The 22932-nt window shown below is 42.1% G+C and overlaps 1 protein-coding gene across 2 annotated transcripts in view; it reads left to right on the top strand.

Annotated features, from left to right (window-relative positions):
- The first annotated feature begins 14278 nt into the window (after nucleotides 1-14278).
- Nucleotides 14279-22932, top strand: part of FOXN1 (forkhead box N1) — a 122947-nt gene continuing 114293 nt past the window's right edge. The window contains exons 1-2 of one of the 2 annotated variants that reach the window (XM_030186024.1): nucleotides 14279-14342; nucleotides 22552-22718. In XM_030186024.1, coding sequence (XP_030041884.1) covers nucleotides 22667-22718 — 52 coding nt within the window. In that variant the 5' untranslated portion in view covers nucleotides 14279-14342; nucleotides 22552-22666. Of the gene's footprint in view, nucleotides 14343-14438; nucleotides 14551-22551; nucleotides 22719-22932 lie in introns of those variants that run through there. The other variant, XM_030186025.1, reaches the window with a different exon arrangement.

Genomic DNA, 22932 nt, shown 5'->3' with positions numbered 1-22932 from the left:
AGCACCAGCATGTGATCCCTAAAGGTCCTGTCCAATCAGCACCAGCCTGAGATCCCAAAGGGTCCTGTTCCATCTGCATCAGCCTATGATCCCAGGGGATCCTGCCCCATATCAGCACTAATCTGTGATCCTTGGGAATCCTGCCCTATCAACACCACCCTGTGATCCCCAGAGGTCTTGTCCAATCAGCACCAGCTTGTGATCCCTAAGGGTCCTGTCCAATCAGCACCAGCCTGTGATCCCAAAGGGTCCTGTTCCATCTGCATCAGACTGTGATCCCAGGGGATCCTGATCCATATCAGCACTAATCTGTGATCTTAGAGGATCCTGCCCTATCAACACCACCCTGTGATCCCTAGAGGTCCTATCCAATCAGCACCAGTCTGTGATCCCCAGGGGTCCTGTTCCATCTGCATCAGCCTGTGATCCCAGGGGATCCTGCCACATATCAGCACTAATCTGTGATCTCAGAGGATCCTGCCCTATCAACACCACCCTGTGATCCCCAGAGGTCTTGTCCAATCAGCACCAGCTTGTGATCCCTAAGGGTCCTGTCCTATCAACACCACCCTGTGATCCCTAGAGGTCTTGTCCAATCAGCACCAGCCTGTGATCCCAAAGGGTCCTGTTCCATCTGCATCAGCCTGTGATCCCAGGGGATCCTGCCCCATATCAGCACTAATCTGTGATCCTTGGGAATCCTGCCCTATCAACACCACCCTGTGATCCCTAGAGGTCTTGTCCAATCAGCACCAGCCTGTGATCCCAAAGGGTCCTGTTCCATCTGCATCAGCCTGTGATCCCAGGGGATCCTGCCCCATATCAGCACTAATCTGTGATCCTTGGGAATCCTGCCCTATCAACACCACCCTGTGATCCCTACAGGTCCTATCCAATCAGCACCAGTCTGTGATCCTCAGGGGTCCTGTTCCATATCAACACGACCTCATTGTCTTCCTCCCTTCAGATAGGATGCAAAAAAATAAAACAAAACCAAATACATTGCCAGAAAGGTGAGTCCTGACAAAAGTACATTTGATGATTGTCTTTCTGTTTTCCTCCTTCCTCATGAACCAGTTGTCCTGCATTCCAGGCAGTAACTGGACAGCACGTACATGCTTTTATTGGATTTTTTAATGAATTATAAAGAGCTGAACACTATACTCCACAGGGCACCTTATCTTTCTGACTGAGGAAGAGTTGTTGTTTGTTTTTTTTACCAAAGAGAAAGCGTGTATCATTTTAAGGCGTATGAACACTGGCTTTTGATTCATTTTATTTTGAGGGGTTTTCCAAGGTTTGTTTGGTTTTTTTGGGGGGGGGGGAGGTTGTTTCTTTTCATTTTTAGTTTTAATGCACAGTATCAGCAACTAGTGCCAACACCTAATGAAGCCCAGTGGAACCAGCCTGTTCCCTCACATTTTGTCATTTTGTTTTAAAACGAATGCACATCCCTAATCTTTCTGAACCTGCTGGAGTGCTTGAGAGTGAAGCACTGACTACACTTACTAAACATCTGATCATACACAGTTATTCATAAAACTCAACTCAGTACTGCAAGACCCAAATCACAAGTTACAGAGATTGCTAAGAAAGCAAATAGAATGTTAGGTATTATTAGGAAAGGAATGGAAAACAAAAATGAGGATGTTATAATGCCTTTGTATCGCTCCATGGTGCGACCACACCTTGAATATTGTGTTCAATTCTGGTCGCCGCATCTCAAAAAAGATATAGTGGAATTAGAAAAGGTGCAGAGAAGGGCGACGAAAATGATAAAGGGGATGGGACGACTTCCCTATGAGGAAAGGCTAAAGCGGCTAGGGGTCTTCAGCTTGGAGAAAAGGCGGCTGAGGGGAGATATGATAGAGGTCTATAAAATAATGAGTGGAGTTGAACGGGTAGATGTGAAGCGTCTGTTCACGCTTTCCAAAAATACTAGCACTAGGGGGCATGCGATGCAGCTACAATGTAGTAAATTTAAAACGAATCAGAGAAAAATTTTCTTCACTCAATGTGTAATTAAACTCAGGAATTCGTTGCCAAAGAATGTGGTAAAGACGGTCAGCTTAGCGGAGTTTAAAAAAGGTTTGGACGGCTTCCTAAAGGAAAAGTCCATAGACCGTTATTGAATGGACTTGGGGAAAATCCACTATTTCTGGGATAAGCAGTATAAAATGTTTTGTACTTTTTTGGGATTTTGCCGGGTATTTGTGACCTGGATTGGCCACTGTTGGAAACAGGATGCTGGGCTTGATGGACCTTTGGTCTTTCCCAGTATGGCAATACTTATGTACTTATGTACTTCTGACGTATGGAGGCCTCTCATTAGAACCTATTCTAGTCACAACTACATATTTCATATCTGTGATTGATTATTTGCTGGTTCCCTGTAAGGTAATCTCTAAGCAATAGCGTGGACAGAGGAGGGGCATGGGCGGGTCGGGAGCATGCCCAGGACTTGCGCACACATATTATGGAATCTATGCATTTATACGCCTAATGCTAAGTTAGGTGCAAGCACTTACAGCAGCCTTTGAGCTGGTATAACTGCTCGTGTCTAACGTTAGGCACCTAAAAGTAGATTTACACTAGTATCCTATAATGGTAGCTCTGTGTGAAATTGCTATTATAGAATTGAAGCTTAATGCCCAAATGTTTGGTGCCTAACTTTAGGTGACTTTTCTTGAATTTACCCCATTATGATTAGGGCTCTTCTGATTCTTTGTTATAACAAGAACAAGTACACAAAGAATAAATCACCCTCAATGGGGAATTTGGGTTTTCTGGTTAGAACTAGAAAAAGAAACCTTGAAAATGGTGCTTACTGTTTCATTCTGATCATTTTATCTCTTTGGGAGCCAAAGGGCTTCAGAGGATCATGCAACTGGCTAGACTCTGTTCCTTCTCTTTTCTTCCCTCCTTGCATTCAAGTAAGTCAGCACCACTCTGTGATCCTTCCAAATTTTTAATGACATTTTATATCTTGCATTATCCCAGAGTTCAGGTTCAATGTGGCTTACAATCCAATTATAAGCAGGTACTATCTCTGTTGCTAGAGGGCTCACAATCTTGGCTTTTGTACCTGAGGCAGGTGACTTGCTCAGGGTCACAAGGAGCTGCAGTGGGAATCAAACCCAGGATGCTAGGATCAAGGTCCACTGCACTAAACATTAGGCCAGTCCTCCACTCCACCTACCCTTTGATCCTACTACGTATCATTTCTATAGCACTACTAGATGTACGCAGGGCTGAACTCTGAACATGTAAGAAACAGTCCCTGCTCAACAGAGCTTACAATCTAATCAGGACAAACAGGACAAATAAGGGATAAGGACAAAGAGTAGCAAGATTCCGTTCAGAATCCCAAAGAGTAGCAAGATTCCGGAATCCCAAAGACTACTACTTTTCATTTCTATAGCACTACTAGACCTACACAGTGCTGCACATTAAATATGTAAGAGACAGTCCCTGCTCAACAGAGCTTTCAATCTAATCAAGACATACAAACCAGACAAATAAGGGATAAGGACAAAGAGTAGCAAGATTCCATGCGGAATATCAAAGAGTAGCAAGATTCCAGAATCCCAAAGCCCTACTACTTATCATTTCTATAGCACTACCAGACGTAAGCAGCACTGTACACTGAACATTTAACTGACAGTCCCTGCTCGACAGAGCTTACAATCTAATCAGGACAAACAGGACAAATAAAGGATAATGGAATCCCTGGGGGTCCTGCCCCATCAGTATCAGTCTGTAGTCCCTGGGGATCTTGTCTCACACCACCACTTCCCTGTGATCCTTGAGATCTTCTCCCATGCGCTCCAATCTATGATTCCTGGGGATCTTGTACTATCAGCACTACCCTGTGATCCCTGAGGATCCTGCCCCATCAGCATTACACTGTGATCCTTGAGAAACCTGTCCCCATCAGTACCACCCTGTGATCCCTGGGGATCCTTTCCCATGAGCTCTATCTACCCTGTGATCCCTGAGGATCCTGTCCCATCAGCATTACACTGTGATCCTTGAGAAACCTGTCCCCATCAGTACCACCCTGTGATCCCTGGGGATCCTTTCCCATGAGCTCTACCCTGTGATCCCTGAGGATCCTGTCCCATCAGCATTACACTGTGATCCTTGAGAAACCTGTCCCCATCAGTACCACCCTGTGATCCCTGGGGATCCTTTCCCATGAGCTCTACCCTGTGATTCCTGAGGATCCTGCCCCATCAGCACTACACTATTATCCCTGGGGATCTGGCCTATCAGTACCATCAGTTTCCTCCTGTGATCCCTGTGGATCCTGTCCCTTCAGCACCACCCTGTTATCCCCAGGAATTCTGCCCCATCAGTACTACACTGTGATCCATGGGGATCCTGCCCTGTAATTCCTGTCCCATCAGCTACTTTATATAAAAGGTACTTAGCTCCTGAAATGCCAAACAGCACTCTTATTCAGAGATTTGTTACATGAATGTTTTGTTCTTTGATTATTATTATTACATAGTAATTTGAAATACAAAGTTAATAGAATTTTAATAAAACAGTAGTAAAACAATGTAAAGTTGGGCTTAGTAGTGTATGATAAGTTGATATTCTCTTTGATCTCAAAGTATGATCCAGTCAGAGGTCCACTGGAACATCTGACTCCAGAAACTTGCTGTTTATCACATTGAGCTGATAGTTTAGGATTTGATGTCATTCCCAGCACTCAGTGGCGTAGCCACAGGTGGGCCAGGGCCCATCCACTTAGTGCTCAGGCTCACCCAACAGTAGCACACGTTTAGCGGTAGCTGGTGGGGATCCCAAGCTCTGCCAGCTGAAGACTTCCCCCTGATGGTAACAAAAATGCTGCTCTCCACGATACTAGTACCTGCGAATGCTCAGTTTTCAGCACATGCCTGCTGCAACTTGCCAAGGTTTAGCGAAGCATTTGCCCACCAGCTGAGATATTTATTTGGTGGGGATGGGGAGAACACTTGGTGCCCACCCACTTCTTGCCTAGGCCCACCCAAAATCTGCTGTCTGGCGACGCCCCTGCCAGCATTTGACCCACATAGTCAATTTTAAAGCTACATAGATGGACACTTAAGTCTCTCTTATGTTAGAACAGCATAATGACCATCAGTGCTCTGGGCAGACCATCCGTACCAGTAATTATTCAACTAAGGGTCAAAAATTCCAGTCTGCACCATTTAACGTCTATTATATGTCATAATTGCTACTCTTTTCATGTAGCATCAACTAAACTGTTAATGGCATCAATTTACTATTCACAACACCACACCCAATGTCAGAAAATGTTTGAAAATAATAGGCTGCAAAACAGTCCAGAAATGACTTATCAAACAGAATGAAAAGTACAAAGAAGTTCAGTAAAGCCTACAGTTTCTGTTAAGCTGCTAAGGATGTGCAAAGAAAGACTTCTCTAAGTATTTATTGTATGAGCACTGACCTGAAAATTAGTGATACGGTGGAAGCCCTACTGCTTCTAATGAAAACTGGATTCTTTGCAGATTGTGATGCCTTCTACTTGGGCTAATTTGAAAAAGTATGCAAAGATGCTAAAAAGTTGTTAAGATCATGGTGAAAACTGAAGAAAGGACCAACATATTCTGAGAACTATGCTCCAGCCTTACAGAATCAGAGTGGATCTCAGTCTGCAAGGATAGGGTAGAGTCTGCATATCTGGTCTTCATTAGAAAGAAGTCATCTATTGTGCAGTATATGTGAGGAGAGAAGTATTATTTGCAGAGATGCCAAGTTACCCAGTTCCAGGCTGGAGACTTTTTAGCCAATCCAGGTTTTGAATTTACATCCCAAAACAGTGTGGGATTTGTAGCGCCTGATCCTGCCGATTGAAATCGGTGCTGCAAGTTCCATAATGCACCGGGATGAAATGGTCAGTTACAGTTAGGCACAAGCATTCACAGCAGCCATTTGGCTTGCATAACTGCTTCTGTGTGTAAATGTGTGTTTATGCTATTATTCTTTGTGCTTAATGCACAGCATTCCAGTCCCTAACTTTACATAAGTACATAAGTAGTGCCATACTGGGAAAGACCAAAGGTCCATCTAGCCCAGCATCCTGTCACCGACAGTGGCCAATCCAGGTCAAGGGCACCTGGCACGCTCCCCAAACGTAAAAACATTCCAGACAAGTTATACCTAAAAATGCGAAATTATTCCAAGTCCATTTAATAGCGGTCTATGGACTTGTCCTTTAGGAATCTATCTAACCCCTTTTTGGCAATCTATTGAGAACTACCCCCAAATGGGGCAACTTATCCTGATAGAGATACCCAGATAAGTGAAGCCAGGCATTCAGTGGAACTTATCAGGGTAAGATTTCCATTGAATATACCTGGATATGCACTTGAAGACGTTTCTTGCATCTTTGATGTTTCTCTTCAGATTCTCTCTTGACTTGTCCAACCTTGGTTCCATTCTGACTTGAGGCTCTGCTTACACCAAGTCAGAAGAGCTGAACCAATTGGGGGAAGAAAAGGTCGGATTCTTCCAAAAGATTAGTCAGACACACTCAACAATATTATGCGTCTCAACTACGTGCAGCGAAAAAGGCATTCTATTCTAATCAACAAGCATTCAACTCTACTACACAACTCTTTAAAGTTTTCAATACCCTTACCTCTAACTCTGTCCAATCAGCTCCTAAAGAGCAGATCTCTTCTAATGACTTAGCTCAATATGTTTCAAGTAAAATTGATTTATTACAGGCAACTTTGCCACCAGTTGTACTGCAATTGGACACTATCTCCTTTGATAATGCTCAGCCTTCTATAAGGTCATCCTTCACTTGAATCTTTTACTAAGACAGTCACTCGCCTGCATAACACTTTCTGTGAACTAGACCTTCTAATTGGCTCAGACTACTTTCTGTAGGCTTGCTAATAGTTAATAGTTTGATGTCTGGTGTGGTACCAACTCACTGAAAAAAAACTATCATTAAGCCAATTTTGAAAAAGTCTAATCAGGCCAAACATTATCGCTCAGTTTCAAATCTACCTTTTATTTCCAAAGTTGTAGAATCGGTGGTTTTGGATCAACTCTGTGCTCATATTGAGTCTATTAATGCTCTTCATCACTGCCAATCTGGTTTCCGCTCTAGCACAGAAACAGTACTCTCCTCTTTGTTAACTATATAATAATCTGGAAAGGGGCAAAATCACCCTGCTAATCTCTCTAGACCTATCAGCGGCTTTTGATCTGATTAACCATGATCTTCTGTTACACCATCTTACATCTCTGAGTATCTCTGGTACGGTATTGGATTAGTTTAATTCTTTTCTACAGCTACAATCTTTTCGGGTGGTTCAGTCATCTTCCAGTTCACCCCTTATACCACTGACCTGTGGTGTTGGTCAGTACTTTTCAATTTATTTGTCAGTCCTTTGGCTCTCCTCATACAATCATTTGGGATGAGTTCCTACTCCTATGCAGATGATTTCTTACTGGTTTTCTACACAAATGCACACTCAATAGAATTACAGTCTCTACAAACTTGTTTGGATCAGATATCAAGCTGGCTATGTGATCACCATCTAGTTTTGAATCCGGATAAAACCATAGCCTGTTGGATTACTGGGTCTTCATCTCCGCTGTCTGTCAATACTTTCCTTCTGGGAAGGCATATTACTTCTGTTCCATTGTTCCGTTTTCTTGGGGTAGTGCTTGATTCTGCCTTATCGTTTGGCCCACAAATTTCTCAAGCTGTAAAAACAGGGTTTTTCTTTTTGCGAAAGCTAAGATCATTTATAATTATCTAGATTTCAATGCACTCTGCTCCCTATTCTATGCCTTTTTGCACTCTAGGTATAACTATTGCAATATTATTTACACTTGGATATCCAAACAGAATCTGAAAAGGCTGCAAACTCTACAAAATACCACAGCGCCTATACTCTGTCGTATCTCCTGCTTCGACCATGTCTCACTGCTATTTCAAAAACTACACTGCTTACCCATTGACCGTAGGATCAAGTTTAAAATTCTTACATTAACCCACAAAGTGCTTTATACTGGATCTCCTGCCTACCTCCCTTCTTTGGTAATCCCTTATATACCTTCTCGAACATTGCGCTTTCTAAACGATAACAGACTGGTTCTTTCCCCATCAGTCTCAGGCAATAAGGGAATCAACAAGATCAAGTGCATTTTATTACTTGTCCCCAGCACTTTGGAACTCGATACCGCAGCACCTCCGCCTTGAAACTCCCTTTCCGCACCCTTCTAAAGACTTATCTTTTTCAACAGGCTTTTTCATTATAACCATGGTTGATCCTGCGATGAGAGATTTAGGAATTGCTAGAATGCTGGATGTAATTATTTGATTGCTAGTCTTCCTAACATCACCTATGTATTTAACTTTGTTAAATCTTTCATGTCCTGTATGAATGATAGTAGCTAGCTCTATCCTATCATAATTTGGTGTTCATTTCTTTCCTACAAGTTGTACCCATTAACTTTAACTGTAAACCGCTTTGATTTGGTCACAGATATGCCGTATAGCAAACTCAATAAACAATAAATGATTTATATTTTACATCAAATTTTCCAGCACTTACACTTTTTTTCTTCATTAGAATCCACTTTTCCATTTGTAAAGGAGAAAACAGCAGCATCCTAGAGTGCCCCAGAGCATCTGCCTTATCAGATTCAGCACCAACCTGCACCCCTTGGAGTTCCTGCTTCATCAGCCCTTTCCTGAACCTAACATAGTAGATGATGGCATTCTCCAGATACTATTAGGTCTGGTGTTCTTGTGATCTGATTTGACCAGAGAAAACCTCCAGGTCTGCTTCCTTTTACCAGGCTCTTTTTGTACACACATGTTGCTTGCACAAAATTTAGCCATGGAATGTAGGGGAACATTAAAATCTTGGGTTTTGTCTGACTAACTCCACAAGTTAATCTTTAATCACCCCCTCCCCCACACACACATTTAATTAATTTCTGAAATTTGTTGCCAGCGGATGTGGTAAAAGCAGTTTTTAAATGGTCTGGACAAGTTCCTGGAGGAAAAGTTCTTAAACCACTATTAAGATAAACTTGGGGAAAGCCACTGCTTATTTTGGGGGAAGAGCAGTATGGAACCCAGCACTGTACCAAAAGCCATGCAAGCAGTGGACCACAAACGGAACAGCTATAGAAGAATGTAAAAATTGTTCCGAACCCATTATCTCTTCTCACTGATGATGGCAAAGTGGATAAGGCAGGGGGAGGGTGCCAGTGGGTGAGTCACTAAGGGTGCAACTATAGTTCAGTACTATATATATTATATGTTAATCCGCAAACGAATCTTTTCCGGAGATGGGAAGGCGGTAGAACGAGAGGACATGAAATGAGGTTGAAGGGGGGCAGACTCAGGAAAGATGTCAGGAAGTATTTCTTCACGGAGAGGGTGGTGAACGCTTGGAATGCCCTCCCGCGGGAGGTGGTGGAGATGAAAACGGTAACGGAATTCAAACATGCGTGGGACAGGCATAAAGGAATCCTGTGCAGAAGGAATGGATCCACAGAAGCTTAGCTGAAATTGGGTGGCGGGGGGAAGAGGGGTTGGTGGTTGAGAGGCTAGGATGGGGGAGGGCAGACTTATACGGGGTCTGTGCCGGAGCCGGTGATGGGAGGCGGGACTGGTGGTTGGGAGGCGGGAAATACTGCTGCACAGACTTATACGGTCTGTGCCCTGAAAAAGACAGGTACAAATCAAGGTAAGGTATACACATATGAGTTTATCGTGGGCAGACTAGATGGACCGTGCAGGTCTTTTTCTGCCGTCATCTACTATGTTACTATGTTACTAGGGTCCTTATGGAATCCCTCTACAGTTTGGGATCTTGCCAGGTACTTTTGACCTGGATTAGCCAATATTAGAAAAAAGATACTGGGATTGATAGACTTGTGGTATGACCCAGTATGGCAGGTCTTATGGTTTTTTCAATTGAATATTTATTGACAGAACTGGCACAGAAACACTCAACCAGGTAAAACTAAAAGAATATAACAATAAATTCAACAAACAAAATGTCCCAATTACAGAAACAAGTTCATTTCATCTTATTACATTTCATACTATGTTATATATATATCATATATTATATTTTTCCCCCTTCATGTTAATACCGTTTACATCATCTGGGCAAACTATTGACCACATCTTTTCATTTACTCCTCTTATGAGTTCTTATGTTATGAAAAACATACCACATTATATTTCCCCAACTGGTGTTATCCTTCCCCCATTCAGATGTGTCTCTGAATATTTCTCTGTCTCTTTTTGAACAGTTACAAGAAACTCAAAAGAAGGAAGAAGAAAGGAGAGGTAAGGAGAGACTGCAGTTAATTCTGAGAGGTTTAACCCCTCTTCCTTCTAATCTGCACTTCTGTTTCATCTCGTTTCTGATCAGGACAAGGCAAAGAAGGGTCGTAGAGAGGCGGATGAGGGATTATTAGAAATTCTAATAATACTTAAAGATGACCAGTATCATATATATTTATTTCAGTATGTACTTAATGATGTATACCAGACTACTTTACAACAATTATGTATAGGGGCAACAAGTGTGCACCCCAGAAAGCCTACTTTCTGAGTATCTGAAACAATAATAAAAGAGGTCATTGCGGGGAGAAGGCGGAGCAAGATGGCGGCAGTAACATCATTCCACGAGAGAGCCTTTGGATAGTGCTGTATTAAACCCATACCTCCTGGTTGAATTTACTTCTAAAAAATTTTTACCTTATCCTTTTTCGCTGATGCCGCATACCAAGAGGAAAGGGGTTTTGAGAACCGGAACCCTGCCGGTTCGAACTTCGACTCCAACGCAGCTCTCTATCCAAGGATTCCTCGCGAGAACCCCTGCTACGACGCCGGGAAGCCCTGCTGAGCTCGATGCCCGAGGAGAGGCTGAGCTCCAGGGGCAGGACGTTTCTTTGTCCCCCCCGGTGCGCCCACCACCACCGCAACCAGCTGACGTCGATGATGGGCGAGTAGCCCCTAATCGTGGAAACGAGAGAGGAGAGCTACTACCGGGTCCCCACTTCGACGATACAGCTGAGGCCTGTATTATAGCAAAGGCTGAGAGTCAGATGGCACAGAGGCCAGGGAATTCTTTAGTCTCCTCGCCGGCGGTGACTCTTGAGGCGATATGGGAGACTCTACAGACGGTGATGGAATCAACTAGCAAGATTGAACCGTTACTGGGTAAAGTAAATGAATTAACTACTGCATTTTCCTCTATGAAAGAAGAGGTAACTGAAAAGATTCAAAATCTGTCTAATGAAACTTCTAAAGTGAAGGAAATTTCAGTTAAATTAATACAAGATAATATGCTGATACATAAAAAGTTGGAACATTTTGAAAACCACATTTACGATTTTTGAATTTTCCACGGACTTCTATATATTCCCCACTAGAAATTTTCAAAAGGTATTTGATGGAAAATTTGAAATTTACCTTAGAAAATATACCTCCAGTGAATAAAATTTATTATCTTCCTACTAAGAAATCAATACAAGAGTTGAAACAACTGGATTTAAATGTATCAGACTTACTAGAAACTTCGTTAACTGATATAACTGACCGGCAAACCTTGCTGGTTTCATTCATATTTCCTCAAGATTTAGAATCTGTTAGAAGGATGGCTTTGAAGAACTTGCAAACCCCATTTTATGGGGAGAAAATCTGGGTATTCCCGGACGTGACTAAACAAACTCAAAGCAGAAGGAAAGACTTCTTAGCACTTCGAGTTGAAACTTTGTCTCTAGGAGCCTCATTCCACTTGAACTATCCTTGTAAATGCAATATTAAATATTTAGGGGTAAAATATGTTTTCTTTGAACCCGAACACTTAAAACAATTTATTTCACAGAAAAAATTACTATAATGCTTTTTGAATCTAAACCGTTATGTTTTGCCTTAAGATTAGGATGTGGGGAGAGTAATTATATATAAATTTGGGGTTAGTTTAATCTGCTATTGCTTTATTTCAATCTTGCCATGTGATCCACTAAATTTCTTTCTCCTAAGACAACGGCTCTTAGCCCCTCCAAATTTGGTGGTCTAATATAAGTTTGTAATATTTTCCTGTTTTATTTTGCCTAATTATGTGGTGATTTCCTAACTGTATTACCTATTCAAGTAGTAAATGCTTGTAAAAATGTGAAAATGATAAATAAAAATTAAAAAAAAAAAAAAAGAGGTCATTGCATTTACATGTATAAAAAGCAGCCTTTACACACATAAATGGCAAGTATGTTTAAACATCAATGTTATTATGCTTTTGTTTACATGTGTAAATGCTGCAGGAGGCATGGATCTTAGAGGTATGTTCTTGGCACAGGGCCAGCCTGGCCACTAAGTGGACTATTTTATTTATTTAGATTTTTGCTCACACCTTTTTCAGTAGTAGCTCAAGGTGAGTTACATTCAGGTACACTGGATATTTCTCTGTCCCAGGAGGGCTCACAATCTAAGTTTGTACCTGAGGCAATGGAGGGTTAAGTGACTTGCCCAAGAACACAAGGAGCAGCAGTGGGAATTGAACTGGCCACCTCTGGATTGCAAGACTGGTGCTCTAACCACTAGGCCATGGCAGGCTCTCATTGCTGCTGGTGCAGGGCCTTAAGCATCCATGCATGCTCAAGGCCTGCCAGGTCCCACCCCTTCTATACTTCCTGTTTCAGAGGGGGTAGGGCCCAGCAGGCTGTAAGCATGTGCAGATACTCAAAGCCCCACACTGACAGTGATGTTTTTTTTACACATGCTGCTTAACACCTCAGTGGGTAGGGGGGTAGGGAGGGAGAGAACAGGAGATGCTGAACACCTCAATGGGAGGGAAGGGAGAAGGAAAGAGGAGATGCTGAACACCTCAGAGGGAGGGGGAGACAGGTAATGGACACCTTGGGGACAGGGAGGGAAAGAAGGAGAGAGATGCTGGACACCTTGGAGAGGGAAGGAATGGAAGGAGAGAGATGCTAGACATCTTGGAAGAGAAGGTAGTGAAGGAAAAGGGAAATGCTGGATATGGTGGATGAGGGCCTTGAGACACCCCTTGGTGGTAGACACACAACTGAAGGGTCCACTCTGTCAAAGCATGGTTTATGGTTTAAATTGTGTAAAAAATTATATATGCACTTCCAATTTTATACAACCACATATCTATATACAAAGATTTTTCCCCATCAGCTTGTGCACCTCATCCAAAGCATGCATAAGGATCAGCAAACTGCTCATTCCTGCCAAGGCTTTAGAGGAATGAATGAAGGGACAACTGTGCTTAACTTTAAAGTGACCCAAAAATGTAATAATAGAAGCTTGACTTCTGCCATGTGTACGGTGTTCTGGAATGCAGCAGGTACATGTTGAAGTCCCATTATTTATACATGTGGGTTGCTGAATCGCCATGTAAGCACCACTGAGGGATACTGCTCTTTTCTGGATCATTTTTTTTTTTTTTCAGAAATGGTTGTTCCCACCGTACAATTAAGGGAAATTTACAAATATTTCCTGTGGCCCTAGAGCTCCGTGTTCAGTACAAAATGGGCTTAAAGTGACTTGCCAAAGGTACTAGGCCAAGTAGTGGGACGAACAGGAGCTTTGGTTGCCTGATTCTGAGTCCAGCTCTTTAACCACAAGGCCATCTGCACCAATTTGCTGTTCATATTGGTTACAGTACTGATCCCTAATACACATGAGCGTTTGCATGTTTAATGCTGTGTATCAAGACGTGGAGCTATTTTATTTTGAAACTAGGGTACAGAAAGCTAGTTTAGAATTATAAAAGTCTCTGTACCTCATTTGTAGATCATAAAGGATTATAAGGCCTAATAAATCCTTATTTTTATTACTGTGTAAACAAGCAGTTGACCTCCACCGAGTATCCTCCTTCTAAGATACTAGGGTGAGACTAGCAAAGGTTTTGGGAGTCCCATAAACATCAGGACAGCTTTGCAGGGCCTTCACAGCTTGAATAACCAAGGACACAAGTTACTGTACAAGTAAAAAGTGAAAGAAGGAGAACAGAGGCCTTCCAAACCTGTACTAGGAGTCAGCCTCCTTCCCTCCTCTCACAGAACTTGCAGCTTAGTCATTCCTAGATTTTTATTAAATGTAATTTGCCTGGGGCAAATAGGAGCTGATATCATAATTATTGGCGCGCACAGCCAGTCACTTGCTTGCTTTTTACCTGATGTAATCTCAGATCTGTTTCAACATATTTTTTTTTTCTTTTCTCACCACTTCTGAGTTGTCTCTGCCGTGTTTTCTGACCTAATCGCTGAGCTGAAGGAGCAACACGCTGTTTTGCTTCAGTAGCAAGGTGAGAGCAAACTTCAGTCACTTTCAGCTGGCTTTTTAAGAACTCAGGCGTGAAAGCCAAGGTAAACGGGGGAAGCCGGAGCTGTGCAGCTAACTCCTCTATTTAATGCAGGGTCGGGGCTGGGCTGGACAGAGGTAAAAAGGGCCTCCTTCTGCCCCCCCAGGCTCTCAGACCCGGGAAGCTGTAGGGACCAGGGATCAGACGCTAGGTGAGTTCACAAAGGTCCAGCTCTTTGATTATTGGCTTTCTGGTTGGGTTTATTTGTCTCTGTTATGGATTCAAACAAAAATAATCTTTAGAAAGTGCAGTTCTTAAAAGTACAGACTGTCTTTTAGCCAGGACTAATAAAGAAAAAAAAAAGTTGAACAGGAACTGTTTTCTCAAAACTCCTCACATGAAGAAAGACTCCATAACCTTCCATAGACCCAGAAGGCTCATCAGGTCAAGCCATATCCCAGACTGTCAGCCCTAGGTGAAGCCCCTCTGACAGCAAATTAACTTCAGTAAAATCAGTATCTGTATTGGAATATAATAGCTTTTGATAATACACCTACCGTGATTTTTACTTTCAAATAGGGACTGGACCTTTTATTCATCTATGAATTGGGCTTAGAGATAAAATTAGCATTTTTAAGTTTCTTTCACGGAATTATTGATTATTTATGAGTGGAATTATATTGAGAAAACCATGTTTTTTTTAATTATGTAAGACAGTTGTTCTGTGAGGTGTAGGTGAGAGAACTGTGCACTATCGCAAATGACAGGTATGTGACATATATATGGTGTATAATATATTAAGTACACTACTTTGAATATCAAACTATCGTGTAAGATATTTTTCTTAAAATGTATGACTTATATGCAGACAAAAATAAATGACTCAAACCCATCTAGGCAATTTTTTTTATAAACATTTACTAGGACCAAAATGCATTGGAAATATGATTAATTTCTTGTTAAGAGCAGGATTAAACCATGCATTGTAGTCTTGTGCTCCTTGGCTTGATATTCCTGTATTACCAACAGCTGCTGGTGAATATAAAGGAACCAGATCTCAGCTCTTTGTATTTCCCACTGAGTTTCTCCCAGGTGGATCACATCTTCCGCCCTCTCTATATACAGACTCTGCAGGATATCTGAGCATGGCAGGGAGCAGAATACAGGCAGCCCGTCCAGGGAGGGAGGGAGGGGATGCAGACCCTGGCAGCAAAATGGGCACAGAGAGCTTGACATAGGGCAAGATGCAGAGAGCCTAGCATGGGATAAGACAGAAGAAATCTGGCAGGTGTGGTCATGTCTCTGCCTCCCTACCTCTTTCAGGCACCCTTGAAATTGGAGATGGGGACAGAAAACTTTGGTGCCTGTTGGTGCATTTATAGTGGTAAGAACTGGTCCGATTTATTTCTTTCCCCCCACCTGTATTCTAAATATTTCCATACCATTTGCTTTCTGCTTTTGATTTGGTGACACAAATCAAGCAGATGTGATGAACTGCTGTTGCACTGTGCATAGTCCTAGCAAAACCGAAGAGTCCATAGGAAGTACATAAGTATTGCCATACTGGGAAAGACCAAAGGTCCATCAAGCCCAGCATCCTGTTTCCAGTGGCCAATCCAGGTCACAATATACCTGGCAAGATCCCAAAAAAGTACAAAACATTTTATACTGCTTATCCCAGAAATAGTGGATTTTCCCCCAAGTCCATCAATAATGGTCTATGGACTTTTCCTTTAGGAAGCCGTCCAAACGTTTTTTAAACTCCACTAAGCTAACCGCCTTTACCACATTCTCTATCAACGAATTCCAGAGTTTAATTACACGTTCAGTGAAGAAAAAGTTTCTCCTATTCATTTTAAATTTAATACTTTGTAGCTGCAACGCATGCCCCCTAGTCCTAGTACTTTTGGAAAGCATAAACAGATGCTTCACATCTACCCGTTCAACTCCACTCATTATTTTATAGACCTCTATCATATCTCCCCTCAGCCGCCTTTTCTCCAAGCTGAAGAGCCCTAGCCGCTTTAGCCTTTCCTCATAGGGAAGTTGTCCCATCCCCTTTATCATTTTCGTCGCCCTTTTCTGCACCTTTTCTAATTCCACTATATCTTTTTTGAGATGCGGCGACCATCATTGAACACTATATTCGAGGTGCGGTCGCACCATGGAGCGATACAAAGGCATTATAACATCCTCATTTTTGTTTTCCATTCCTTTCCTAATAATACCTAACATTCTATTTGCTTTCTTAGCCGCAGCAGCACACTGAGCAGAAGGTTTCAACGTATCAACGACGACACCTAGATCCCTTTCTTGGTCCGTAACTCCTAATGTGGAACCTTGCATGATGTAGCTATAATTCGGGTTCCTCTTTCCCACATGCATCACTTTGCACTTGCTCACATTAAAAGTCATCTGCCATTTAGACGCCCAGTCTCCCAGTCTCGTAAGGTCCTCTTGTAATTTTTCCACAATCCTCCCGCGATTTAACGACTTTGAATAACTTTGTGTCATCAGCAAATTTAATTACCTCTCTAGTTACTCCCATCTCTAGGTCATTTATAAATATATTAAAAAGCAGCAGTCCCAGCATAGACCCCTGTGGAACCCCACTAACTATCCTTCTCCATTGAGAATACTGACCATTTAACCCTACTGTCTGTTTTCTATCTTTTAACCAGTTTTTGATCCACAATAGAACACTACCTCCTATTCCATGACTCTGACTCTCCAATTTCCTCTGGAGTCTTTCATGAGGTACTTTGTCAAACGCCTTCTGAAAATCCAGATACACGATATAAACCGGCTCACCTTTATCCACATGTTTGTTCACCCCTTCAAAGAAATGTAGTAGATTGGTGAGACAAGATTTCCCTTCACTAAATCCATGTTGACTTTGTCTCATTAATCCATGCTTTTGAATATGCTCTGTAATTTTGATCTTAATAATAGTCTCTACCATTTTTCCCTGCACTGACGTCAGACTCACTGGTCTATAATTTCCAGGATCTCTTCTGGAATCTTTTTAAAAAATCAGTGTTACATTGACCACCCTCCAATCTTCTGATACCACACTCGATTTTAAGGATAAATTACATATTTCTAACAATAGCTCTGCAAGCTCATTTTTCAGTTCTATCAGTACTCTGGGATGAATACCATCTGGTCCAGGAGATTTGCAACTTTTCAGTTTGTAGAACTGCCCCATTACATCCTCCAGGTTTACAGAGAATTTGTTAAGTTTCTCTGACTCGTCAGCTTTGAATACCATTTCCGGCACCGGTATCCCACCCAAATCTTCCTCGGTGAAGACCGAAGCAAAGAATTCATTTAATCTCTCCGCTATGACTTTGTCTTCCCTGATCGCCCCTTTTACTCCTCGGTCATCTAGCGGTCCAACCGATTCTTTTGCCAGCTTCCTGCTTTTAATATACCTAAAAAAAAAATTTACTATGTGTTTTTGCCTCCAACGCAATCTTTTTTTCGAAGTCCCTCTTAGCCTTCCTTATCAACGCTTTGCATTTGACTTGACATTCCTTATGCTGTTTCTTATTATTTTCAGTCGGTTCCTTCTTCCTCCTCTAAGTATTTTTTTCACCGTTCTCCTCATTTTATCATAGTCTCCTTTTTAAAAGTTAAACGCTAACGTATTTGATTTCCTATGTATACTTACTTCAAAGCTAATATCAAATCCGATCATTACCTCCCACACCAGATCATGTGCTCCACTAAGGACTAGGTCTAGAATTTTTCCTTCTCTCGTTGGCTCTTGTACCAGCTGCTCCATAAAGTTGTCCTTGATTTCATTAAGAGATTTTACCTCCCTAACGTGCCCCGATGCTACATTTACCCAGTCTATACTGGGGTAATTGAATTCACCCATTATTATTGTGTTGCCCAGTTTGTTTGCATCCCTAATTTCCTTTAACATTTCTGCATCTGTTCATGCTGGCCAGGCGGACAGTAGTACACTCCTATCACTATCCTTTTCCCCTTTACACATGGAATTTCAATCCACAGTGATTCCAAGAAGTGTTTTGTTTCCTGCAGAATTTTCAATCTATTTGTTTCAATGCTCTCGTTAATATACAATGCTACTCCTCCACAAATTCGATCCACCCTATCACTACAATATAATTTGTACCCCGGTATGACAGTGTCACTGCAATATATTCTAACTCTCCCATCTTATTTCTTAGGTTCCTGGCATTCGCATATAGACATTTCAAAGTATGTTTGTTGTTCCTCTTTACATCATGCTTAGTACTTGACAGTATTAATTTGCGATCTTTTGTCTTAATTTTATTTTTATTTAAGGACACCTGATCTACTACGGTCTCTTTTGCAACCTCACTATCAGGATACCCTATCTTCCCTGTTTTGGTGATATCTTTGAAAGATACCTTATCCCGAACCATGCGCTTTTGAGGGACTGTCGGCCTTTCCCCCGTTTCTGCTAAAGCCTGTTTTATCTGAGAAAGATGAAATAGGAATAGGGGATGTAGAAAGGCGAAAGTAGATCCAAATATTAAACTAAATTATGAGTAACTTAAAACTCTGGATGCATGATGAAAGGTGAAAGAACCAGTTGTAGGGATCAGTGAGGTTTCAGTGGGATGTATGATCCTCCAGGTCGCAGCCTGAGCACCAGTATACTGGAACCATGGCTGATAGAGCAGATAAGAACCTCCACCAGGAATCAGGACTTTGATTTATGATGAATGAAGTCATCAAGCTCCATTTTCAAAATCTGATACCCAAGACTGAAGCGTCCAGTTCAGTGTCCCGATCACTGTGAGATTCCACTGCCTATAGCTCAGGTATCCTGACAAGCAACTAAATTATATGGAAAAAAGAAATCATCCAGAGAGTCTGTAAATAATCCGAAATAAAGGTGAAACTCATGCAATAATCAGCCCTCACCTCTGGCATTGCTTAAAGTCTGCTGATTAGCAGATCAGATTTTTAAAGTTCAGGATTTTGGATTTTTTACTGACGGATTTCTAAAGCATGCCAGAGGGACCCCACAGCTAGGTGCTTTTCAAGATAGCCATTATGACTGTGCAGGAGATGAATTTGCACTCACTTTCCTATGGATATCCTCTAAATCCGACCAGCTGTGGAATAAATTGGGCAGGGCACGTTTGGGAAGCACTGAGCTACCAAATCTTTTAAAGTACAGGGTCATGGTTCTCACTAGCAGATGCCGAGAAGACTAGCTGGTGTACTCTGAAAATATTAATATTTGCTTATCAATATTCAAAAGTACTTTCGGAGTCACCCATCTCTTAAGTGTTTTTCTTCCCCCTCCCTTGAAATCAAGCCAGTTAGTTTGCTAAATGACAAAAGTTATGCATTTAATAAAGGAGTGTGACTAGGGATTTTCTAGGGCTTGGCGAAAGTTTATCCATTTAAGCAGCAATATTCAGCTGCTAAATTAATAATTTATACAGCCAAGTGACAGAGCACAAGAAGCGGGAGGAATTTTAAATAGATATGTTATTTAAAGTAATATGTGAATTTTCAGTGGTACCACTTGGAGGAATAGTGGTGCAGAAAATCCCCATAACTTTCAATGATAATTTATCAGCATAACTTTAAATGAATATCTTATCCATTCAAAGTTAAGTGGGGGCCATTAATTTCACCCCTTACATTATTAAAAATAAATTGAATCACATGTTGCTGGAAGGAGACATGGGTGGCAATTCCACAAAGTGGTACCTCCTTTTGGGCACCCCCAATGCAGAACAGAGAGTGTCAATTTTATATCCGAATCAGGGTGCCCTGATTCCATTATCGAATACTAACATAAACCCACATTAGCATTTCCAAAAGGAAGGCACGCCCATTTATGCCGGATGAACAGCAGACATAAGAGGGTGTATGCATCTAATGGTACTCTATAAGATGTATGTTTTGATGGTAGACACGCCCATGGCCCGCCCATGTTTACGCCCTCTTTGCAAGTGTGCACTAAGGCATTTACGTGCTACCTTACAGAAGAGGTCATTAGCCTCATAACTGCCAGTATAGGTGCCTCCTTGCATGCAGAAGGCGTGCCTACCTGCTGCGTGCCATTCTAGCATTGCCTTGTTAGACTTATCAACCCCTAGCTTTCTGGTCAAAGACAATGATACTTTAGGACTAAATTCAGTAAATGGCACCCAGTGTTGAGCACTCTTCTACAAATACAGCTACAGAGCTTATAGTCTGCTATTACCAAATATAGCTCAAAGCGGATAACAATAAGAGGAACTAGAGCAAACATCTAGGAACGTACATTGAATATTCAACAGAATTATAACTAATTCACTGTATTCAAAACATATTTCTTAAAGAGGTAAGTTTTAAGCATCTTCTTAAAGCTAACAAAACCAGACAACGCAAGTGCAGTGGAGGAGTGGCCTAGTGGTTAGAGCATTGGTCTTGGAATCCAGAGGTGGTTGGTTCAAATCTCACTGCTGCTCCTTGTGATCTTGGGCAAGTCACTTAACCCTCCATTGCCTCAGGTACCAGCTTAGATTGTGAGCCCTCCTGGGACAAAGAAATATCCAGTGTACCTGAATGTAACTCACCTTGAGCTACTACTGAAAAAGGTGTGAGCAAAATCCAAATAAATAAATAAAGCTTTAATCCCATTTGGAAGGTGTGACCAAAAAGTTGCTGCTTGATACATAAAAATTGTCTGAAATAATTTCCATGCTGAAATCCAAGCATATTCTGTAACAATGCACGTAACTTAATCATTGCTAACAGCACTTAACAGGCAATAATTAGAATTTACACCCACAACTCCCTAACAGTATTCTGTAACACATTGCACCTAAATTTTAAAGCATTCAGGCAAAAAGGGACGTGGTTATGGGCAGGGAAATGGGAGTTTCATAGGTATTCCAAAAAAGTGAATGTGTTGTATAGAATATGGCTCTCTGTGCCCAAATCTATGCACCAGGATTTACGTCACATTTTCATTGGTATAAATGGATTTGTGTAGTTTTACGCACTAAGATATCAAGTAATCATATTCTGTATACCGCATCTAAATCTAGGCACTGCTTATAGAATACGCTTAGGCAAAAATGTTTTCTACGCAGATTTTTAAGCGCCATATATAGAATCTGGCCCAAAATAAAGTAATATGTGAAGAAACTTGTAGTGAGAAGACCAAACAGATGGCAGTATTTTCTATAGTTTGCAACTGTTTTAAAAGACTATTAGCCACCCCTAAATATTCTATATTACAGTAATCCAGTTTACTCAAAATTAGAGACTGAACTACCTGTTGAAACTGTTCACAATTAATATATTTTCTAATTCATTTCAATTTCTTCTCTGAATTGGGCACCGTTTATAGAACAGTACATAGCACCGGGATCCATGCCCAACTTTTAGGCACGAGGATTCAGGGCCGCCGAGAGCCAGAGCCAAGCCAGGGACAAGGCCGCCCCCGGGCCCCCCCCCCCCCACCACCCGAGGTCGCCGGCCCCCCTCCACCCACTACCGGGCCAGGCCCTGCACTAACCTTAAATGCCTCCTTTCAGCACGTTTGCAGCAAGCAGCAGCAGGGCAGACCTCTCCTACCTTCCGTGCCCCGCCCTCGCGGACGTTACATCAGGCGAGGGTGGGACACGGAAGGAAGGAGTGGCCTGCCCTGCTGCTGCTTGCTGCGAACGTGGTGAAAGGAGGCATTTAAGGTTAGTGCTGGGAGCGACGGAGGGAGGGCGGGTCGGGCTGCGGTGTCGCCGGGCCCCCTCCGGAGGCCCGGGCCCGGGGACCTTTGTCCCCCCTGTCCCCCACTCTCGGCGGCCCTGCGAGGATTTACACCAAATAAAACCTGGTGTAAATCCCTGTGCATAAGTTATGCATGGATCCCCCAAATTCTATAATACTGTGACCACCCATGACCCGCCCATGGCCACACCCCCTTTTCAGTTGTGCACTAAAAACTGTATGCATGTATCTTCATAGAATAGCAGCTAGTAAGATGCACAGGTAAATCCAAATTGCCATCAATTAATACCAATAATTGATACCACCCAATTAATGGTGCTAATAGGCTCGTTAGTCAATTAAATTGCACATGCAAATTGGGCATTCATTTTTAAATGTCATTTATAGAATTTGGGGGTTAGCACTTTTTGTGCTCACAGCTTAATATTGTAGTAATAATCAACAGGGGGTAAAATTTTCTTCTGCTTTTAACATTCAGATTTTTGCAAAAAATAAATAAAGCAGCAAAGAAGGTGTCAGAAAGTGCCTCCAGGTTGTGGCAGAGGACAGATTAAGGGACCCACAGCACTATGGCGTGTTGGTGAGCAGCATCCATGGCATCTGAGCACAGGCAGTTGGGCACCACCATGGTGAACTCACAACCAGGTGAGGACTTCCTTTCCCTTCTGGGCCCCCGCTTCTTTTTCTCTTTAAAATGTTTGTTATTCATTTTTAAACATCCATTCCTGCTAACTCAATAGAATCTGGTCAAAAAGAATTGCTGACACATTATCCATTTGTGAAGCTGAAAGCATTTCTTGGAACGGAACACACTCATTTCTGGGGTGTCAGAGGGGAATCATACCCTTTCCTGCCCTGG

This window comes from Microcaecilia unicolor, chromosome 13 (genome assembly GCF_901765095.1).
Source record: "Microcaecilia unicolor chromosome 13, aMicUni1.1, whole genome shotgun sequence".
Lineage (NCBI taxonomy): Eukaryota > Metazoa > Chordata > Amphibia > Gymnophiona > Siphonopidae > Microcaecilia > Microcaecilia unicolor.
The sequence above is the reverse complement of the archived record's forward strand: the minus strand, read 5'-3'. Positions and strand labels throughout refer to the sequence as shown.